Source organism: Octopus sinensis, linkage group LG14 (genome assembly GCF_006345805.1).
Source record: "Octopus sinensis linkage group LG14, ASM634580v1, whole genome shotgun sequence".
Taxonomy (NCBI): domain Eukaryota; kingdom Metazoa; phylum Mollusca; class Cephalopoda; order Octopoda; family Octopodidae; genus Octopus; species Octopus sinensis.
Window position 1 is genome coordinate 19,396,480 of NC_043010.1, and position 12,450 is coordinate 19,408,929.

The 12,450-nt window shown below is 35.6% G+C and overlaps 1 protein-coding gene across 1 annotated transcript in view; it reads left to right on the plus strand.

Annotated features, from left to right (window-relative positions):
- LOC115219006 (histidine decarboxylase-like) overlaps window positions 1–10,125 on the plus strand; it is a 138,522-nt gene extending 128,397 nt beyond the window's left edge. Inside the window, exons 10-12 of the mRNA XM_029789045.2 lie at window positions 786–884; window positions 3,016–3,117; window positions 6,711–10,125. Coding sequence (XP_029644905.2) covers window positions 786–884; window positions 3,016–3,117; window positions 6,711–7,691 — 1,182 coding nt within the window. The 3' untranslated portion in view covers window positions 7,692–10,125. The remainder of the gene's footprint in view (window positions 1–785; window positions 885–3,015; window positions 3,118–6,710) is intronic.
- Window positions 10,126–12,450: the final 2,325 nt, after the last annotated feature.

Below are 12,450 nucleotides of genomic sequence, written 5' to 3' on the forward strand. Positions count from 1 at the left end.
ACCCTCAACCTAGTCCTAAGCCAATTCCGGCGCATGTTGAACTCACAGCAAAATAGAGTATGGTAGAAATCTGTACTATAACGGAGAAAGCTGTTTATTAATTAGTTATGATTGTGTAACTTTTTACTAACAGAAAGTGATTATTAACGTCTGCACTGTGTAGAAAACTCGTTAAAAATTTAACTTTAACCTTTTTTTAATTAAAATGTGTTTTTTTTTTAAAAAAAGCTCCTATTATTCAAGATTTCAACTGCGTGATTCAATTCTAATTCATTGCGAGAATTTGAATTGAATTTTAACTTCTTACTCCCTTCACCTCTCTCTCTCTCTATCTATCTATCTATCTATCTATCTATCTCTATCTATCTATCTATCGATCTATATATATATATATATATATATATATATATATATATCTTTCAGTATATATTCACGTGTGTGCGTGAGTGTGTATACCGTTTGGCATTATGATGTTATACATGATGCTCGATATTTTTGTATATTCTTCTTGTTTTCTCTCTCTCTCTCTCTCTCTCTCTCTATATATATATATATATATATATAATATATATATATATATAGAGAGAGAGAGAGAGAGAGAGAGAGAGAGAGAATTAACGTAGGTATAATTCAAATACTTTTACTTCCGACACATGTTTCGAAGATTTCACTGATATTATTCAAAAGTATAAATGGTGTAAAGCAATGTAATCTTCTCTTCAGGGAAGTGAAGAAATGAAACTCGTCAATAAGACATTCTAACAGAAATGTATATCTATTTCCAGCATTGGCAAATTCCTCTCAGCAAAAGGTTTCGAGCCCTAAAATTATGGTTCGTCATCCGATCCTTCGGCGTGGAAGGTCTTCAGAAACACATACGTCACGTGAGTCGATCGTTTATTTTTATTCCTTGATATTGTCGTTGCTGTTGTTGTTGTTGCTTTTAAAACTTCTTGATGATAAGAGATTAGAAGCCATGAAATATTACACTGGTTTCTTATGTCACCTAAGCGATCCAGTTACTTGACTCACAAAACATCCAAAGGGCTGATTGCTTAATACTGGTATCCAAAGCGTTAAGAAGATGAGAGATACGAATCTCCTGGATGAGTCGATAGAGGAAAAGATGATTTAAATTAAAATTACTCACTTCGACCGCTGATTTGTTTTTTATTTTTATTTTTTTACCATAATAACTATGAGATCAATTTAATAAGTAAGCTACCGTCTCGAACCTTGGGACTTGTAAGGTCAGTGGCCCGGTTTCTATGGCGTATTTGGGACCGGGACCATAATGTTGCTTCTACACGACTCCATCGCAAGGGTACTCGTTGACAGCTGAGTAGACTGAGGATTAAAGTGTTTATCGAGGAGTGAAGTGTTTTGCTGAAGAACACAACGCACAGCTCGATCGAGAGATTATCATAACCTAAGTAAGAAACGAAGCCGCCGGATGATGTCCCACAAACGACCATCTCTCTTGACTTTCAAATTACAGCCGCTCTTTTTGGCAACTTCCAATAAAATCTCAACAAATGTTGCCAATGTCTCTCTCCTACACAGAACAATTCCTCAGGTTGGCACCACAAAATGCTTTACTGTTCATAAAGTTTCTAAAAGTGTTGCCTACACTCAACAAAACTCTTCTCATCTCCATCACACCTTCTTCCCCTCCACCATCACTGCTGCCACTAACACCACCACCAGCAATAACAGTGGAGGCGCAATGGCCCAATGGTTAGGGCAGCGGACTCGCGGTCGGAGGATCGCGGTTTCGATTCCCAGACTGGGCGTTGTGAGTGTTTATTGACCGAAAACACCTAAAGCTGCACGAGGCTCCCGCAGGGGGGTGGGGGTGGCGACCTCTGTTGTACTCTTTCACTCCAACTTTCTCTCACTACTTTCTTCCTGTTTCTTGTCCCCGACTTCCTACGCAACCGCTGAGCCTGGATGCACATTCATCCATCCGTCGATGCTCTTGGTGTCAGGGGTTGACCTGCTTTCTCTTCTGCAGGTCTTACGAATATAGCAAAGGACCACGTTCCGGACTTCTCCTACTGCGAGCTCTGGGACGAAGACCGTTCGCTCAACAGCAACACTACAACCATCACTGCTACCACCACTTCCATCACCACCACTGCTACCATTAACACCAACACCTGCATCACCATCACCACCACCACCAACACCATCATCACCACCACCACCACCACCTTATGTCTTAACATTCAGCACCATCACTACCACTACTATAACTACCACCTGTACGTGTATTAAGTCAGTAACAATAAACAGCATTAAAACTGGTAAAGTGACCCTCTCGAGATACAATTTTTTTAGTCCTTTTATATAAAACTAGCACTATGACCTGGCAACGCTGGGTCATAGTGCTAGTGCATGCAAATACAGCTGCGTGCATGCGCACATACACGCGAGTACTGTCCAAATCTCCGACCAATCACATACAGCTAGCTGGCATTCAATTGGCGTATCAAGTTTCGGGCATTTTGATTGAGTTTTGGATAGAAAATTCACAAAAAAGTCACTTCTATTGATTTTTTAATGGCTTTGTGGGGTGACTGGGAAAATGTAAAGATAAGCACGACCACCCTTGGACGGTTTTGAATGACCATAGAAAGTGCGAGCCCTCTAACTGAAAAATTGTGGATTTGTATAAAGGATACGCACACAGACAGACATTTTGCCGTTTATATATAGAGAGATTGAATCGAGAACCGGGCGAAACTCTACTGAAGGCCGTTTGACAATCCTGCTGTGTTTGTTAATGTATTGGTGTATCATAGTGTGTGTGCGTGTGAGAGAAAGAGGGAGTCATTGAGTGAATGGTGTGTGTGTGCGAGTGTGAGTGTGCATGTGTGAGTGTCTGTGTGTGAGTGAGCGAGTGAGCGATAGCTAGATGTGTGCGTGTGTGAGGAATTGGTCTTCAGTTGTTCTTTATCCAAACCAAACCTAACAAACCCAATTTCTTTCTGTTTGTCTTCTGTGCAACAACAGGGAGTCAAGTTGGCCATATTGTTTGAGACCTTGATGAAACACGATGAAAGATTTGAAATCCCTGCCGAACGTCACCTGGGTATGGTTGTTTTTAGACTGAAGGTAAGTGATTCGCCTGTATCTCACCTGAACAGTTATTTATTTCTTTATTGCCCACAGGGGGATAAACATAGAGGGGACAAATAAGGAGAAACAAAGGGACTAATTCGATTACATGGACACAAGTGCTCAACTGGTACTTATTTAATCGACCCCGAAAGGATGAAAGGCAAAGTCGACCTCGACGGAATTTGAACTCAGAACGTAACGACAGACGAAATTCGCTTTCATTGTATACACGTGTTTTTGTGTTAAGCCCCACTTGTTTCTTGTTTTCTATTGGTCTTTTTTTCTTTTCTGTTCGGCCCTTGTGGCCAATAAAGAAAAGATCATCATCATCATCATCATCATCATCATCATCATCATCATCATCATCATCATCATCATTATTATTGTTATTATTATTATTATTATTATATTATTATTATTATTATTATTATTATTATTATTATTATAGACGTCGCACAGTATACAATATCGTGAGGTTGTTGATTGAAGATATTGTGTCTACCTGGGGTTTGTACTCAAGCCATAACAAGGACCTCAGACAGACAGCACTTGACGCAATAATGCCGACTTTTGCAATACACATAGATTGTAGGGTATTTCTAAAGCTTTCAGATGTTTTTTTTTTTTGTTTCGTTTTTTTTTTTTTCAGATTGGATGGTATTGAAACCCAATGCTCGGATGACAATAGGAATAACTTATCGTAGCTCGTCTCATCTTCGCGATCTCAATTCTCAGGTCTCCATATTATCACCTTTTTCTCTTTCTTTCATGATGATGTGTTGATCTCCTGGCACTGCTACGTCGATTATTAGGCACTCTTGTTTGTCCCTCCTAAAGATTACTATATCCAGCCTTCGGTGCTCTAACACTTTGTCTGTCTGGAAATCAAAGTCCCAAAGGATTTTTGCTTCCCCCTTTTCGTCCATTTATCATCATCATCATCCTCCTCCTCATCATCATCATTATTATTATTAAAGCGGCGAGCTGGCAAAATCGCAAAATGCTTAGCGGCATTTCGGCCGTCACTATGTTCTGAGTTCAAATTCCGCCGAGAACAACTTTACCTTTCATCCTTTCAGTGTCGATAAGATAAGTACCAGTTGAACACTGGGGTCAATGTAATCGGCTCGTCCCCTCCCCCAAAATTACTGCTCTTGTAGCAAAATTTGAAACCATTACTATTATTATTGTTGTTGTTGTTATTATTATTATTATTGTTGTTGTTATTATTATTATTATTATTATTATTATTATTATTATTATTATTATTATTATTATTATCCTTATTATTATTTGCTTTTAATCTGCCTGTTTGTTACAATCACTCGCCAAGACATACCCAGCGTCGTAGGGCGAGTGAAGGATAAGAAATGTTACAGCACGACTGGAAGCTTGGGGAGAGGAAGCAGTAGGGGCAATAACAAAATATCTTCATGTAATACGACACCGACATTTAAATTGATAGGATTTTTCTAAAGATGTGGGCAATACTTTTCAGCACAATCTTTTGGATTTCTCTGAGACATGGTTCTCCTGGGATATTATCTAGATGTTTCTAATATCCCTTTCTTATCATACCTAAGGCACCCACAATAACAGGAATAGTTCTCGCTTTAAGATGCCACATCTTTTGTATATCAATTTCCAGGTCCTTAAATTAACTTAATTTGTCAAATTCCTTTACAGATATATTTTTATCAGCGGGAACATTTACATCTATTAGTCTACAAGTATTTTCTTCTCTATCTTTAATGACTATGTCCGGTCGATTATCCTGGATCGTTCTGTCGGTGTTGACTGGAAAATCCCAGAAGACTGACATTTTTACCTTCAACGACTGACTTAGGGTGATGTTCATACCATTAAGCAGGAGTGCTGATTTTGTAGTGTTTACATATTTTCCTCTGTAAATACCCGAGGTGAGATGGTCTATTGTTTCATCAAATTCATCTCAGAATCTGCATTTAGGGCCAGAACTGTTTTTGGTAAGCAAGCTTTGATCTTCTGTCGCCAATAGGAAACCTTCAGTCTCTGATGGGTTGTCGCTTGGTCTACATCAGCATTTCGGCTTTAAAGTATATACTGTCCATACAGAGGTTTCTGGCCCCACCGCTCCTCAATTTGTTTCTGCCCTTTCTTTTTTGCAGTCTGTTTGATCCGTTTTGCTTGTTTGGTGGCAGTGGTTTCAAGTTCTTCATCTAATTCAGGGTTAATGCCATATTCCCTTGCGAATTTGCAAGCTTCCTTGACAATGGAATGTGATTTTTTGCTGCTTTCGTGTTTGCACTCAAGCTGTAGCATCCAGTCTTCTATATTAAATAAGTACCTGTTCATTGCTATTGTGGTGGTCATATAACACAGTTCTACCTGCATAATTCCTCTTCCCTATATTACTTCTAGGTAGGTACAGACGATCAAAGTCTGCTTTTGGGTGGTGTATGTTCTTAGATGTTAGTAGTTTTCTTGTCTTCCTATCCAGCATTGGAACTCTGTAAGATTCCAGTTAATCATGTTAAAACTATATTGGACGTCTGGAAGTGCCAGGGTGTTAATGGCTTCGATGCAATTTTTAGGGTTGAATTCAGTTTTTAGTATGAGTCGTATTCTCCTGTGATATTCCTTTCTTATTTTTCCCTTCATAGTAGCGTCATGTATACCGTCTCCTTCGTTTATCCCCAGGTATTTATAGCTTCCTTGTGGGCCAAGCTTCTTGATGGTAGTGTCGGTATCTAATTTAACGGAAGCTGTTTACCTGAGCTTGTCTCTTACAAAATTTACTTTAGAACACTTATCAAGGCCCAAATCCATCCTGATGTCATTGCCGAACTCTTTAACGGTTGTTAGCAGTCCCATTAGCTCTTCGTCATTTCTAGCAAACAGCTTCAGTTCGTCCATATAAAGCAGATGATTTACTGTAATATTATCCATTTTGAACCCATACCTGGTGTTACTCAGTTCGTTTGAGAGTGGGATCAGTGCCATGCAAAAGAGTAATGGGGAGAGGGAGTCACCTTCAAAGATGCCTCGTTTGATGTTGATGTTGTTAGATTGGCTCATTCCATTACTATTGTATAGAACACTTGGCCAAGCTACCTTGTAAGAATTTGGAGATAACAAGAGAGATCTTGTATATCGCAAGGGCCTTGAGTAGCCAATTAAGTGGGACACTGTAGTTTCTACAGTCATTTCATTATTGTTGTTGTTGTTGTTGTTGTTGTTGTTGTTGTTGTTGTTGTTGTTATTGTTATTATTATTATTATTATTATTAAGGCGGCGAGCTGGCAGTATCGTTGGCATACCGGGCGAAATGCTAAGCGGTATTTCGTCCGTCTCTATGTTTGGAGTTCAAATTCCGCCGAGGTCGACTTTACCTTTCATCCTTTCGTGGGGTTGATGAAATAAGTACCAGTTACGCTCTGGGGTTGATGTAACCGACTTAAACCCATCTTACAAGTTGCCCTTGTGGCAAAAATTTGAAATCATCATCTTCATCAACATCATCATCATCATCATCATTATCATTATTATTATTATTATTATTATTATTATTATTATTATTATTATTATTATTTATTTATTTATTTCAGGGTGAAAATGAACTGACTGAACTCCTTCTGAAGTTGCTGAACAAATCAGGCAAACTTCACATGGTTCCAGCTTCTTTCAAGGGGAAATACGTCATAAGATTCACGGTGACCTCACAGTACACCACGGAGGAAGACATCCGAGGCGACTTCAAAACCATCCAGGACACTTCTAGTGTTGTATTGAGAGACTTGAGCTTACTAATGAACAAAAGCAAAGAGGACGAACTCATCCGGGACATACCGGAAATACCCGAAGAGAAAGCTATAATTACGTCATCGGAGGAAACAAAGCTCGAACGAACGCTGTCAATGAAAAGACGTGATTTTGGAATGAGTCTGATTCTGAGTCATGTACCCTGCTCACCAAAATTCATAAACGGTAGCTTTGCAGCAATTTTTGATAATAATGAAACCATTTTGGAGTTTGCGCGTCACCTGACTAGTAGCGACATCAATGGCCGACCAATTCGTCTGTCACCACGGCGCGGCGTCAAACTGAGGGAGCAGGCCAAGCAACACAGTTTGGACTTCAGCACTCTGATTCCTGGTAGACGTATGTCTACGGGAACAGCTAGATTCAAGCAGGGTTCGCTGGACACCAAAGTTGACGACATTCTCGACTCCACTCCAGACAACTACTACAGCAATGGTTTCGACGAGGTTAATGGGAAGAAAAACGACAAAGAAGAAGGAAAAGAAAATAAAGACGAGGAGGAAGAACAAGAACTTGATGCACAAAACCAACAGCAAGAAGAGCAGCAACAACAAAAACAACAGCTTCAGGTGCTGCAGCTGCAACAGAATCAACTGCATTCCGTATTAGCTGCATCGCAGGAGAAAGCCTCGTCTTTCCTCGATAAAATCAAGAAGCTGACACCGAAGAGGCTCACGGGTGAAACTGCTGCCAATAACAACAGCTCCCCGGTTAAGATGTCCAACGGTTTACATATGTGTCCTCATTGTGGTAAATCGATTGTGTGAAAAGAAAACTGCAGCGGCGGCGGCGGCGGCGGAAAGAGCAAATCCAGCCAAACATAAAGTAAACCGACCAACCAGCAAGCCAACCGGAATTGAGACAGATTAAAGAGAGATTGTTTTATTGGATTATCATTAATAGTGTCTAGATGGTTCTATGTAATTCTAAGGAAGTGAAAACTGGTGAAACTCCATGAAATATCACACACGTACACACAACAAAAAGACATTTAAATAGAACATTTTAAACAGAAACACGGTTAAAGCTATATAGGTATAAATGCGTGTGCGTACATGTGTGTGTTTGCGTGTATGTGTGAGTGCTCACGCGTGCATATATGTTATATGTGTTTAGATTACAATTGTTGTCACGAATAAAACAGTTTTGGTCCATGACGTGGTACAGCGAAATATTGTGATATCATGGTCGTAGCTAACTTATTGTAACATCACTAAGAGTTTCATGTCTACAGTCAAAAATCTTTGCTTATAAAGATGATTATCAGATGAACACAAGGACTTCCCTGGTATTGTACTGTCGGTTGCGGATGTAAGTAAAATATAGTCTTTAAATGAAGTGTAACTGCTTGCTTCTGAGAGGAAGATCAACTCCTTTACGTTAGATATTTAAGTTTATCAATTCTAAAATTTTTCCAAATTTTAAAATGTTTCAAATATATGCTGTGTATATATACGTGTGTGTATGTATATGTGATTGTGTATATATATGTGAGTGCGTATGTATATGTAAGAGAGTATTTATAATGCGTTTCAGCGCGGGAACCCATTTAATTTGTTTCCAGGATATTAAAATGAATTTCTTGAAGTGTCTGCATTTGTTGCAACTGTTAAATCTGACATCTGAATAAATAGTCATTACATTTGTTAAGATCCATTCGTATGAAATACTTCTCAGTATTGCACAAGCCACAGATGCTTATCCCGTTACTGTTTAGTTTGAAACGTTTAAGAATTCTCTAGCTGTATTTTGTTGTTTTCTTTTATTTTTAGATATAGTTGGATAGTTTGGTAATATTCCTTTTTCTCTAAATTTCCGAAGAAATACATATGATTGTAAAACGATATTTGAATGTATCATCCGACATGCCAAAACAATGTTTGCTCTCTGCATGTAGGTCTTTGTTTTGTTATGATGACTCCGGTCTCGTAGATAATTGTCTCGACTTCTCACGGCTGGCTGAGAAAAACATGAATCCTTGCTTTTCTACAATTTACTTTTAGTTGTTTAACTAGTTTCTAGAAAGAATATTTGTTATGATTATTGAGCAGCTATATCTTAGTTCCTTTTTTTCCATTAGATAATATCCGGCAACAATAGTTTGTTGGAAAATGTTTACTGATTAAGCTTAAAATATTTTTAGTTGTTTTGAAAGGGATGTAGGGGTGAAATATACATTATCTGTGTGACAGCTTGCTGCTAGTACATTCTTCGAAATTGCTGGCCTTGTGCCAACATTTGAAACTATCATAGGGGGAAACTATATAAAAGATATCTTTATTTGAAGTTAGCATAGAGATGCTTCGAACTAATATTTAAATTAGGCTTTTGAAGACAATGGGCACACTGCTGGAATCTTTGTTGATGTCCTTCAAGGCTTATATTTATTCGTATTTAGATTGAATGTAATATCTAAGACGTTAACTATGCTCATATTTTTGGATATTGTTATTCTAATACAGAATTTACTGAAGGCGCTAATTACATATTATATATCAAACATGTGATAAAGCCAACCCATCGTCACTATACAGGCGTATATCTATGATCATGAATTTATTCTTAAATGTATCCAGGTTGTAATGACTAGTAACATCAAACATCTCTGCGATACCAAGCAAACTCATACGGGTATTAAGTCGATTAGTAGTGTCCATTATTTAAAACAAAGCAAGCTGGAGGTTTTGTCGAATTATAAGGCTTATGTGGCTTTCTATATCTGGATTTCTATGTCATTATCATTATGGGTGTTGTATGACTTGACAAAGCTTACAAATCTACTGAGTAACAATTTAGAGATGAAGGAATAAAACTAGACGATGTCTAATTGAGTAAATGTGTACTCATTTTTGAGATCAGAGACGAAATAATCCATGTGGTCTTTGAGAATTTTATACAGTTTGCGTTTAACCGCTGCAATACTTAGTTCCCTGTGTTATTACGAATACGTAAACGAACAAACAACATGAAAGCGTACACACGCAATGTTTCTAAACTGCTTAGAATTTGGTAAAATTTGGAAATTTACTGTAAATATTTTTAATTTAAGGTTGGTAGCCAACCTCACTGAAAGACATAGATAAGTTCCTTATACCATAATTTAGGCACAAATTCAATCAGAACTTAATGTTACAGTAGCAAAGTATAATATATATATATATATATATTAGAAAAAAAACACCTTTTATCAATTCAAGAGGAACAATTAAATTACACCATGAATTGATAAAAGATGGGGTTTTTCTAATTTATATATATATATATTATATTTTGTGAAATTTGATTTAGTATTTCTAAATTGAATTTTTCCCTGTAAGTTAGGAATAATATTCCCTCAAATAATAATTATTATATATATATACAGGGTTCTTTTATATTTATATGATGTCTTTTGCTGCAAACATGAAACTTAAAGTTACGGAACAATAAAGTAACTGCAACTCCGATAACGCAATAAATATGATGTACTACATGCATACAGATACAGGGACACACAAACACATACATGTATATACATACATACATACATACATACATACATACATACATACATACATACATACATAATACATATATATATATATATGTATACAGGTGTGTATGCGTATGTTAATATGGCTATCGAAACTTTTACCTATTGCTGTAGTGTATGTATTTATGCACGCAAAGGCTGAGAATATATGTATGTATGTGAGTATGTATGAATATCTGTAAAAATTCATACATTGATACCTATATACATACATACATACATATATATATATATACAAATATGTATATACACATACATATACATATATATGTACATATATATGTATATATATATATATATATATATATATTATACGTTTTTAATGCATGTATGTATACATATACATATATACATGTATATTCATATATATACGTATGTATGTATATATATATATATATATATATATATATTGAACGAGTGTGTGCAGTTACATAACAGTTTGTGAAAATCCGGTATGATTGTAGTGTAATGAAAAATGATATATATATATATACATATATATATATGTATGTGTGTGTGTGTGTATTATATATCTACACACACATGCATACATATTTAGAGGCATATATAATATATAAGTGTATGCGTGCATGTGTATATGTGTGCGTATGTAGTATATATTCCTAAACCTAAAACTCGAAGACTTAGAACTTAAAAACTGACACACAAATAATACTTTGCATCATATTTGAATAGATTATTATTATTATTATTATTATTATTATTATTATTATTATTATTTATTATTATTATTATTATTATTATATTATTATTATTATTATATTATTATTATATTATTATTATTATCATTATTATCATTATTATTATTATTATTATTATTATATTATTATGATTATTATTATTATTATTATTATTTTCTTTCCGGTACCAAACAAAACGTCCATGTTTTCAGTGAAAGTGAGAGTCTATATGTATGCGTAGTTGCCATGTTTTAAGTTTATATTTGCCATCGAGAGTACAATATCGAGAGAGTAGTGTGTCGTATTGTAGGTTGGTAGTGATGATTAAATGTTGAATATATTAATCAGAAAAAAATATTTACATATCGCAACAACAATCAACATGAATCTGGAAAATATTCCGAATAGAAACGGAAACCGAAGAAATTCAAGGAATTTTACAATTCTTACTGAAGTATTAATTAAATAAATGTTATATATATATATAAATATGTATAAGTATATATATATATATATCTATATATATATATATAATATATATATATATATAATATATATATATATATATATATATATATATATATATATATATATATATATATTTATATTTATATATATATACAAATTCCAATGCCTGAAGATTAGCATCACGCCTGAAACTTGAATATTAAAGAAATTTGAATCAAGATATTTGATCCACACACTCAAACACACACACACTCGCACGCACACACACACACACACACAAATGTATGTATATGTGTGTGTGTTTATACATTCATCCAGCCATACATGCATACATGCATACGTACATAAGAAATGAATGAGCGTTAACAGTTCAATCCATACCTCTTATGTTTCCCTATCATAGCGTTTTATTAAGAGTTCATGGCTGGCATATTGTATGACGTAATGCATGAATAAAATGCCATGTCATTGAAACATATGTAGCATGAAGTAAACGGCTAACGTCCATTCATCTCCTTTTATTATATCTGTTTATCGCATGCCGCACGTAACTAATGTTATTACTGAGATTGCAGTTGTAGAGTATTTGTTATAATCGCTCTTACATTTATAATAGAATGATAAAATAGGAATATTGTCAATCTGTTTATTAACCAATTATTTGATCAATGATCCTCAATGTAAACTGTTATCCAATCACATGCTACCAAACTAATAACCTGATCCAAACCAAATGATACGTACATACACCCATCATACATACACACACGCGCGCACATGTTTATATATGTATGTATATACATACTTATATACATATATGTATAT